Source organism: Oryzias melastigma, linkage group LG4 (assembly GCF_002922805.2).
Source record: "Oryzias melastigma strain HK-1 linkage group LG4, ASM292280v2, whole genome shotgun sequence".
NCBI lineage: Eukaryota > Metazoa > Chordata > Actinopteri > Beloniformes > Adrianichthyidae > Oryzias > Oryzias melastigma.
Genome location: NC_050515.1, coordinates 16,827,184 through 16,838,663, shown reverse-complemented (window position 1 = coordinate 16,838,663; position 11,480 = coordinate 16,827,184). Strand labels below are relative to the sequence as shown.

General features: G+C 36.0%; 1 protein-coding gene across 1 annotated transcript in view; it reads left to right on the top strand.

Annotated features, from left to right (window-relative positions):
* LOC112150549 (collagen alpha-1(XXIV) chain) overlaps positions 1-11,480 on the top strand; it is an 89,510-nt gene that overhangs the window by 6,683 nt on the left and 71,347 nt on the right. The window contains exons 2-3 of the mRNA XM_024278947.2: positions 4,298-4,368; positions 6,638-7,971. Of these exons, the coding sequence (XP_024134715.1) occupies positions 4,298-4,368; positions 6,638-7,971 (1,405 nt within the window). The remainder of the gene's footprint in view (positions 1-4,297; positions 4,369-6,637; positions 7,972-11,480) is intronic.

Here is an 11,480-nt window from a genome sequence, read left to right as displayed (position 1 = left end):
TGATTGTAGCCTTACATTTCAAGTCAGCAGGGCCACATTGATCTGAAACAACAAATATGTCTGTGGGGCTCTCTCAAAGACAGCCAAACAAACTCCAAATGTTTTTTAGGGAGATTTTGCTCCAGTCAATACACGGTGATCAACACTGTTGGGTCAAGCAGGGCTACTGCTTTTCTTCAGTGTTGAGAGGAGGCTCCTCTATTTGTCAGCTAGAAAACTTATGGTAGAACTGCTTTCCGTTGCGTAGGCAGCAGTCACTGCTGGTGATTGATTTGGTCAGAAGAGAAACGGAATGCTTTAAAGCTGCAGATCACGGTTGGCAAAGTGACTCCAAAATTAAAACAATTTGCAGGACAATTCAATTAGGGGTGGAAAAAACCTTAAATCTACAACATACTAGACTGGTGTCACTTCTTCTGTGCACTATATTTGTCTTTAAAGTCTTTTTTTGACCTCTGTTTTTTTTAAAGAAATGGAATATTAAATCAGGTGAGAAAAAGTATGTGGGCTATCAGGATCAGATTAAAGTGAATAAAAAAAGATTGTAAATAAAAAGAAAAAAAATATAGTTGAAACCAGTTTTAAACTTGAAAGTACACATTGCAAACTTGAAAGAAATATTGTAAATTAGAAAAATAAAAGTGTAAATTTAAAGCTTAAATAATAAAAAAATTATATCACTTAAAACTGTGAAAAAAATGAAAATTTATGTTTATTTCTATCAACTAGTTGTATTGGCTCATGGTATCATGGAATGTATGATGGAAATGTTGGCCACATGTAATAAATAAGTGTGGCCAAAATGCACATTGCTACATTGTTCGCATGTATTTCAAGCGCTTCCAATAATGAAGGTTGTTGGCTACACATATTAACCTAACTGTAATCCTTTCTCCGGGTCAGTGCGACCAAGAAAAAAGTTCAGCACTGACCGCATGAATTTAGAAGATTAAAGGCAAATAGTCACTTTTTTTTTGTTTCTCTCCTTCTTTGCTTTCAGTTCTTAGTTTACAGTTTTAATTCATTTCGAGTTTTTGTTGCTGTGCCTAATTTTGCATGAGGGTGGTACTTTAAGCCCATTAGGTATTGAGACATGATTTGGCCACAGAGGTAATGGTGTAATTTGCGCTTCCGAACAGCGGCTTACAATAAAGCTCTCCCAAATTTTAGTACATTAGAGGAGGGATGACACAGATACAAACTGTTATCACATAAGTTTAGCTTTTCATTCACTTTAAACTGATCCTGATTTGACCCCATAAGAAGATCTCTAAATGTGGACAAGAATGAATTAGGAGACAAACACAAAACTTATCTGGTTAAAAAATATTTTTTTAATAAAGTTCAAAAATCTCACTCACACCACTTTTAGTCACTCCATATTACATTCAAGTTCAACTGTATTTATATAGCACTATTCCTGCTATATAAAGAACACCCCAAGGTGCTTTATGAAATTAAATGAATAATTGTAAAAAAATATGAATAGTACTTGAACCATCATCATTAAATTTTGGCTTAACCAGAAAGCAGAAAGATGGGTACTAAAGATTCAGTGGTTTTCACATCTATAATTTAATCATTGCTTACTCTTGATTTTATTGGTCTCTTAGGTTATCAGTGAGGGATTTTCTGTTTTAAATCATGTTTGCTGACTTCTGCAGATGCAAAGCTGTTTGAAGCTCATTCTAAAGGGATTTATTAGCGATGACTGGAATACCAGTAGTGACTGGGATTGGTGTATATTACACAGTTTAAAGATATAGGGCTTTATTGTCAAGTATAGCTAGCATCACATTTTGGGGAGCTGGGAAATAGTTCCACCTCCAGAACTGCCCTAAATCATCCCAGTTTTGCGGTTATTCACTGTATGAGATGTTTAAGCTGTGCTTATTGTATTACTTACTTATAAATCTGTTGCATTGTTAAGTGAAAACAAGCCTACCTTATGACAATTCTCCTGAACAAACCCCCTTTAAGTTATCTTACTAATTGTACATACCTGCCACCTCAAACCTGAACACTTTAAGATATCTTGAAAGAATGGCAGCTGACAATTTTTTTTTCAAAGATGAACAGAAGGATTGCCTATAATATGGAGTTCTTGGATGCAACTAACTTGTGTAAAAGCTTCTAGATATTTTTTTTATGAGTTTACGTGCATGCAGATGCATATACTCCAGGACTGTTTAGGGTCAAGAGAGAAGGTGCAATAATGCAAATAGATGTGCTTTTTGCACATCATCACGTTTAAAGATACTGCTTGTGTAGGAAAAAAAATCTAATTATATCTGTGAGTTTTCAAAAAAGATATTAAAAGAGAGTCAAAAAACCATGTGGTACTGAAGATCCCTTCTACAATGCACCTCATAAAACTTGTTAATGGAGGGCAGATGAAACACCTCTGTCTCTAAATCCCAGCAGAGCTTTTCCTCTCCTCGCTTAAGCGATGCCTGCTTTCATGCTTCCATTAAATTTTATTGACCAACTGCAAAACTGAGACAGAAAATGTCTTTCTCTGGATAATTAAAACTTTACAGTCTGCAAAGCTTTTGAGCAAACTTATAGACAAAGCATTCCTTCTTTTCATGGTAAACTTTTGAGTGGACTGTTCTCTTTGATAATGAAAAAGAGAGTTCAGTTAAAGGGTAATATTAGAGAGAAAATATGAAGAAAGTAATCAGGTGTTTTGTTGTTTTTTAATTTTCTACCCCAATTGGGTTATGCTTACTAAAACAAATAATTGTTCATTCTTACTGAATTATTTTATTAATATATTTTAAAGTAATTCTTCCCTTTTGTAGCAGCCTTTTCCTGTTCTTTGCATTGTTTACTAAAACATGATTCTTAGCCTGCCAGCAGCGTCTCTCGTTGCATCTTTCTGGTGGGTAGTAGCTTTCAGGTTGCAATTATTCACAGATTTTCATGCTAAAGTCCCTTCCTTCCATTCTTATTGCTTATTTTTCTTGATTTCACAATGTCAGAAATCACTGAGGACTTTCCTGAAACCATTCTTGGTTTAGATTTGTTTGGAAACATGCTTAGTCTTCCTCACAGACTGTATATTTTCTCCTGGGATTTTCTGAATTTTGATTGAACTCCTTTCCTCCAGGGCTGGAGCAGAACTGTGTACAACTCTTCTTATTAACATGCTTGCTTGATTTGTCTTTAAAGACCGAACTGTTTGTTTTTAGCCTGTTCTTGTAGCATTATTCTATTGATGGAGAGCATATTTGAATAGAATTAAGCTTAAAAAATGTCTGAGTATTTCTTTATTCAGATTGTGATGGGTCAAGAGCAAACAGAAAAATGCTACTTGAAAGAACTAGTAGGAGGACATAGGTTCTACAATCGATATGTTATAAGTCAAGCTAGCTAGCTAGTGTAAACAAAGGGGTGATGGGAAATGGGAGAAGAAGTCCTTCCCACAACTCAGGTAAATGTTATTGATGAACCACTGCCACTCTGCAGAAACTATATCATAGAAAAAGATTTGATTTAACCTAAAATTATTAGCTAATTAAAAAAAGGCCACTGGAAGTGTTTTAAGAATAGATTAAAAGATGATTGGGATGCCACTTGAACCAGCTTTTCCAAACTCCTGCGTCTCCCTTGTGTGATTTCAAACACTCCGTTTTGTCTTTTTGCTGCTTTTGGTGCTTTTGGTTCAGTTTTGGATTTTAAGCGCGGAGCCATTCATCGTTACAAATGCGGCTGAATGTGTAAACTGACTTGTCGGCGCCTTTTAAAGCCGCTGTGGAAATCATTAGTAGAAATTATTGCTTCATTTCAGACAAAACTCTAGTGTTGCTGGTTCATTTCAGCCAAAAAAACAAAAAAAAACAACTTTTCTTATTGTTTTTTTTTATTATTGCAACCAGCTCACAGTTTGAACATTTGTGCTAATAAAGTCAAGTTGCAATGGGGATGAAGGATTTTAATAGCAGTTGTAAATGGCGTGCAGTTCAATGTTTGTTTAAAAAAAAACTTTATATTTATGCATCACTGAAAGTGCTTATAAAATCTTTATATGATTTGAACTGTTGGATATACATAATCATATTCCTCCTGCCGTTTGGCCGCATCATGGAAAAAACACTTTTTGAGTTTTTTTTGTTTAAAAACAGTCTAATCAAAAGTAACGAGGTGCAGGGTGTCTCCTGTAACATGTAGTTTTAATAGAAGCATGAGGGCCCTTTTTTTCCTCATCGATTATTTAACTTTTAAAGATGTTTCACGCTTTAACTGTTAAGCCTTGAATAATGGAGAGTTTGTATTATTTGTTTTTTTCTTCTAGGTGGAACTTTCTCCTGCTCCTGTCAGTATGCTCTGCAGCTCTCTCTGGAGAAGAAGAAGATGTAACTCCAGGTAAGCAGTAAATCATGATGACATTTAGGTTAAAAATACACATTTAATCTAGCTTAGTGTCCCTTTTTTCTCTGATTTTTAGTTACTGGCCACTAAACTGCAGTAGAACCACATGTTTTGCAGCTCATGAGATCACCCTCTTGTCAACTGTCTTAGATCATCAAGCAGAAAAAATCTCTGATCCCTCTTAAAGGAATGTAATTGCCTTTTACCCCATTCCACTAAGTAAAACACCTCAAGGTTTCCTCAATTTTTTTTTTAACCATAATCTATCGCCGTATCCTCACATTTTTACTGTACATCTCTCCGTCATAATATGAGGAGGAAGACGGGCTAAAGAGCACAGCCTGTCATAACATATGAAACTGGTAAATTGGAATTTAGGTTGATGTTTCCTCAGGGAAGAAAGACCTCTCAAACATCAGATGAGTGAGATGATCGATGTGTTCCCTGTCTTCACTGCAGGACATGACGCCCCTGAAAACATATTTGCATTTTATTTTTGTTTAGTCATATTCTCTGAAAGGATGTCTTTTTTTTCTTTTTTTTACTGGATTAACTAGAAAGTAATTCATCAATTCAAACAAGGAATATAGTTTCTGTGATGTATTTTAAAATGATTATTCCAGTTAGAGCTGTTTTTAGGCAAAAATGTGTTTAATATCTTAGCGAGCTACAAAGAAGATGATTACACAGCAAAAACACTAGAAATAAGTCAAACATTCATAAAAAATTGAAAAAAAAATCTGCCAATGAGGTTAAAAAATAGTCTTACCAAGAACTTTTTAAAATAAAAATTCTATTCATCAAGACCTTTTCTTAAAACTTTCTTGATTGGATTATTCTGCTTGCAAGACAGACAAATTTTCATGAAACAAGGGTCCTTTTGCTTTTTTAAGATCAAATGTTTGCAGTTTGTTTAGAGTCCCTGGAACTCTAATTCTGCGGCCTAAACAGGCAACATATTCCTCTCCACCACAGACTTTTAGAAAAAAAATAGTGCTAAAAATGATCAAATGTTTCTTCAGAAGTTGACTATACTGTTTCTTTTTTATGCTGTTTTCAGTAAAAGACTTAAATTACAATTTGAAAACTAGATGTACTAGTGGCATTATTGCAGAGCAAAAGGAAAACAAGTAATTGGTAAAAACACAAAGTTTACATGGTCTTATCTGCAGTATAACATGGCTATTCGGATTTATTTTTTACAGAACAATCAGATTGCAGCATCTTTTTTTCAATACAATAGATTTAGTTAGTAGCTATAAATTACAAGAAGTATTTTTAATATTTTGGGACATTTGGACATAAATTGGTGTAAATTGCCACAAATAGCAAAGAAAAAATAGAAGTAAGTTTACCAGATCAGGCCAATGCTTTTATTTTGAAAAAAGGCCCATAGAGGAAGTGTATCGAAGAAGCACAAATCAAAGAGGTAGTGAAGTATCTTGACAGTAGTAAGAATATTAATCCCATTTTTTTAGCAGTTGATCCACTCTCAAAACTGTAGTTTAAAAGCAAATTAGAGAGAATAAAGTTATGATTTGTTTTTTTTTTGTCCGTCGGAAATCCATACATTTACACCTTGTGACAACCTTGTAGCGTGCACTTATTTTCAAGAGGTATCTAGAGGTCTAACTAAGAAATTTGCACTTTTTTAAATTCTTATTTTCACCTAGGTCCTTCTTTATTAGCACATAAGTACTTGTAAACACTATTCATGCACTGCAACATGCTACAATGACTGCAGCGTTTTGATGGAACTTATTGTTTATGTGAAATTCCATCCCACTGCCCTGAATTTTGCTACTCTGTTGACAGTTTTTTTCAACATATGTGATTCTATTTACTTCAAGAGTCATTCTTTTATTTATCAATTTCATGTTGTTGTTTGCTGATGGATTTCAGGCTCAGTAATAATTCTTGTAAAACATTTTTTTTAATATAAATTTAAAAGGAATATGAAGCTGTTTAGTGAATACATAGTTTCAGATTTATAATGGAAACTGTTTTACTTTTGTTGTTTTAGCTTAAAGACATTGCTAGTATGTCTTTAAGAATTTCTCTGTTTTAGTTTTTTCTTTTCTTTTTTTTTTTTCAAAAATTACTTCCAGATTTAATGGAAATTTAAACCACTTTCAATTTCTGTAAATTTAAGACATCGTGGTTTTCAGGAAATATTTTTTTTCTTTACAAAAACCACCTATCACTGTATCTTTGCTTGTTGTCTTAGCAAAATAACCTTACCAGTGTGTGCTCTGCCCAACAGGAGTGGATGTCCTCCATCACTTGGGACTTACGTCTCAAAGCAGCACACACAGTCTCTACGAAAGGACAACTGCATCGTCTCCCACCCACCCCACAGTTCCCCCTCTTTTGAACGCCCCAGATGCTGGATATGGGGTGTTACTCGACTCAAACTCCCTTTATGAGGTTCCAGTGAGCAGTCTGTTCCCATCAGGGTTTGGCAAGGAGTTTTCCGTTGTGATTAGTCTAAGCTCCTGGCGAGCGAACAACGCTTTTCTTTTTAGTATTAAGGACGGCAGGGACAGACTGCATTTTGGCATTCAGCTGTTGCCAAGCAGAGTAGTGGTTTACACTTCAGAAACAGCCTCTGTCTACTTTACCTACAACTGGCAGGATGGGAGCCAGCGTCATTTCGCCGTTGGCGTTCGGGCACGCTCGGTGTCTTTCTCTGTGGATTGTGGAGCGGTGCAGGAACGAGAGCAGACCTTGGGGAGATCTCAGTCTCTCAGGGAATCTGGGGGACTCTTCACATTGGGGAGGATGAACTCAAAGGCAGCTCCATTTACCGGGCGAATTTGCCAACTAGATATTTATCCCTCAGCCCAAGCTGCTGCACACTACTGCAACTACCTTAAAAAACAGTGCCGGCTGGCCGACACTTATCGATTGCCTTTGTCACTTTCTGATTTGGATATTGAGGCAGGTGACCCCCCTTCTGAACCTTCGACAAAGATCTCAACTGGTACCCATCATACTCCTATTAAAGTTACAACCTCTGGTAAACTGTACCCAAGTACTTTGGTCACACAGTCTACAACTCCAGGATCCATGACGCATCCACAACTGAAGGAGAAAAGCCACTTTTCCACATTTGAGCCATCAGTCCACAGCCCCATGTTGCTACCTAAACCAGATAGCCCCACCTTTGCCACTCCCAACAGACGAGAAGCTGCAAAGCTCGCTGGTAGTTCGACGACCATCATCGCCAATGATGTGTTGACAAAAGAAAGCAAACACCAGGAAGTGACTGATAACTCAGAGAAGCACAATCTCAGTATTTCTACAGGCCTCATCCCTCCGTTGAGGATTAACAAACCAAAGGAAGGCCTCAAAAACTCATCTATCACCATCTCTAAGGATTCAAGCCAGACTCACCATTTCCAAAAGACTAGCATAAGAGCCAACGGCACCACTTTGTACAGAGAGAACCAAGCAGACTCCTCAACGGAGCACGGTTTGGATGGTAGCTATGGAGACTTTGACATGGGAGGGTACGATTATGGATATGAAGAGCCGGAATTCTTTTATGACTATGAAGAGAGTTTGCGAGGGCCCAAAGGAGAGCCAGGTCCAATGGTGAGTAACGTTTCTCAAAGTTAAAGAGTTTTCAAAACTGAAGCAAAAGTTGTTGCATAATGGTCATGGGAAAACCTGAGGAGCTGTCAAAAAATCTATGGGAAAAGGTAACTTAACTGTACCAAATAAGACAGGGATAGAAGAAGATATCCAAGAAACTGAGAACGCCAATTAGCAGTGTTTAAATGTTGATCAAGAAGTGGAAAGTGAGGGGTTTTTGTTGAAACAAAACCACAGTCACAAAACAATAAAATAACTTCAGCTGAGATCCAGGACTCTGAAAAACTGTGGTGTGGATGTTTCAAGATGTACAAATAGGAGGCTCCTGAAGAAAAGCAGGCTGCATTGTCGCAAATGTTTTTGTTATTATTCCTTTTTCATGAAAAATAACTACGAAATCATAAAAGCTTCCAGGTTATGTAAACTTATGAGCACATTTGTACATATTTATAGCATCTTTGTCTCAGAATTTGTTGTTACTTTGGTAAATTATCATTTAATAATGCTACTAATTCAGATTTTTGATCCATTCTCACCTGTTGCTACATCTCCCTTTGATTCTACGAAGATAAGCTTATCTGATGCTTGGAGGTGCAGCCTGGAAACAATGAATAAGCTGTTCATCCAGCTGTATAATGGAAACCCGCTGTCAGAAAAGCCCTGCCTTTGAACATCCTTATATAGCTAACATATCTGTTTCCAAGAGTGAGACATGTCGTGTCCTCAGGCTGCTATCTGATCTGTTGTGACTTGACTGCATTAAATGATGTAAGGTTCCAGCCCTCGTTTTCCATTTTTCCATAGTACTCCACAGTAGAGTGCCTACAGGCTGAGACAGGGACTTTTTCCAGTGTTGAATTCTTCCTGTTTATCATCATTTATTGACCAAATTCTTTGATCGGCACTAAAAAAAAAAAAAAAAAAATAGTTGCAGATTATTTTCCAAATGTGATTTCTGGAAATTATGGTTATAGTTCATTATGTCTTGTTTTATTGAATGGAAAAACTTGAATGATCCCAAAGTTTGCAGGAAACTGTAATTTCTAAGCTTGGTTTCTGTCAAATCCCTCTGATCATCTTTCAATATATCTTTAAAGCATTCCCATTGGTCTTTTAATTATGATAAAGCAGTTTTTAGCCAAAATAATAAACCCGTGTCGTTTTCAAGGACATAGTTTCTGCGGGGCAGCAGTAATGAATCAGTAATCAGCCTCTGAGTTACAGCTGTTGGTGCGGAGTAAGCCTGCCACCTTTCCCGTCATCCATTTGTTTACACTTTCTCCCAATAGCTTACATTCCCAATTTCTTAACTACAAGCTTTTTCCAAAGACATCTTTTTTGTTTACACCTGATTTATAAATAATTGTAAAGAGAAAAACTCAGAAATGCAACTTTATGTGAAGATTGTAAACTTTCTTTTGGTTATGTTATGGTTTTGGGTCATGTTCTGTTTTGATTGGTCCCCGCAGTCTATTTAAGAGTCTGGTTTTCAGTATTCATTGTCACTTCATCTGTTCTGCTGTGTCACCTTGGATTTCGTCTTGCTCAAGTTTTTTTATTAAGTGTTTGAGTTTCTGCCACCTAGCCAAGTCTCCTGCATTTTGGGTCCCGCACCACCAGTTCATGTCATTTTACTCTAAAAAGTCTTAAAATATGTCCTCTGTCTTGAGTAAAATGCTAAAGAACATGTTAAACTCTAAAAACAACATTGAGCTTTTCACATTCTTGCAACTTTCTTTGTTTGAGCATAATTCTTTTTCCCAAATCCTAATCTCATCACTGGAGTTTAACAATTGATTTTCATCAGGTTTGAATCAGTTTAAAGAGGAAATGTTGATAAAATTGTGTTTCTGCAAAATCTGGTTTTCTTGAAGGAACATGGTAACATGGAAACTGGGTGTCTTTCTTGTTTTTTGTCATGATAAGGATGTCCAGCCAAAAAACACAAAAACAAACTAAAAACATTCAATTCAACATTTTTGTCTATTTAATTCAGACTCACCCACAAAAGAGTGACAGGATTTTGAATATTTAGTCAAAAAGGGTTGAAAACAGATGTGGTGGAGCTCAGAGACACCTCATCCTAAGGCCTGTTGGTACTTTGGTGAGAAGAATTATTGTTCCTTCCAAGCCTTTTATAGTTGTTCTATTAATTTATCACTCAATGGTAATAAGACTAACTCATCCAATGGTTGATAAGGAGACTCATGATGCTCACATATCTGTTTTCGACAGTGAGATTTGTCGTGTCCTTAGGCTTTTATCTGTTCAGACATGATATGATAACAAGATATCGCCAACATTGTTTATAGTAGCTGCATTAGTGCGCTTTAATCGCGTGTAAAACAAATCAGTCTTTGATCAGAACGTCTAAAATGATTACCTCGGATGTGTTTGAGCTTGTTGGACAGACGGCGCTCCAGATGTTTTGTTGATATCCTTTATAAACATTGTGTTTGTTTTTGGAAAAGGTTTTCAGAATCAGTGATGCACTTCGGCTTTCTTTGTCATGTTCTGTCTTTAACTATTAGAGCTTCTATTTTAACAGACAGTTTAGCTAATATTCCAAAAAAGGGGTTTCCAATTGTGTTTTTTATACATATATGATGGATTTTAATGATTATGCAGGCTGACATGAAAAACAATATTAGATCAACTCCTGGAGGAGGTCAAACTGAGGTGAGTTTACTTGAACTGAGCCAGGTTTGATGAGAAATCATGAATACACTCTGCAAAGATTAAACATTTTAGTGACTTTATTGCCGATATCATTAGACTGATTAACTGAGATCATTTTGGAGGGCATGTGATGTCAACAACATAGCCCTGATGTTTAGCATGACAGAGGCGAGGGATGAAGGGAATCAGACTATGATGTACAGCTTTAATGGACCGTGTGCAAATCGAATCCAACATGTGTCAGCTTACTATTCCTGGAGGTTTCTCAGAGAGACCCTCAAAATTAGTGCGATTGTTTAGGGTTTAGCTTAGCTGTTTGCTGATACTGACTTAGCTGCAACTGACTGTGATAAATTGGTTACAATCCAAAAAAAAAGTTAACAAAATGACTAAAAATGTTCTCAATTCCATCATTATTTGGTCCATTACCACTTTCTTGTAGGTCTGGAAGTTTGAACCGGGTAAAAAAATAGCTAAAATTCTCAGTTCAGTCTCTGATAGCCAGTTTTGAGTTTAATATGCAAACTTGAATGAGTTATTAGAGAAGACAATTAGAGATTGATATTTCTGTCAAATAAATGTTACACTTTCTTGTAAATACCAGAAATATTTAGGTCTAAACTTGCATACAGTTCAAATCAGATGAAGAAATGTGCTCATTTGTGTATCATTTCAACATGAGCCTGCTTTCATAGGTAATATTAATATTTATTGAAATATTTTACAGTTCTGTTTAATTCTCACTTTTAGCTGTTTTTTTTTTTTACATAAAAAATAAATGTAATTTTTTTTTTTTTGCAATAATTGCAATAATGCATTGCAATATTTAA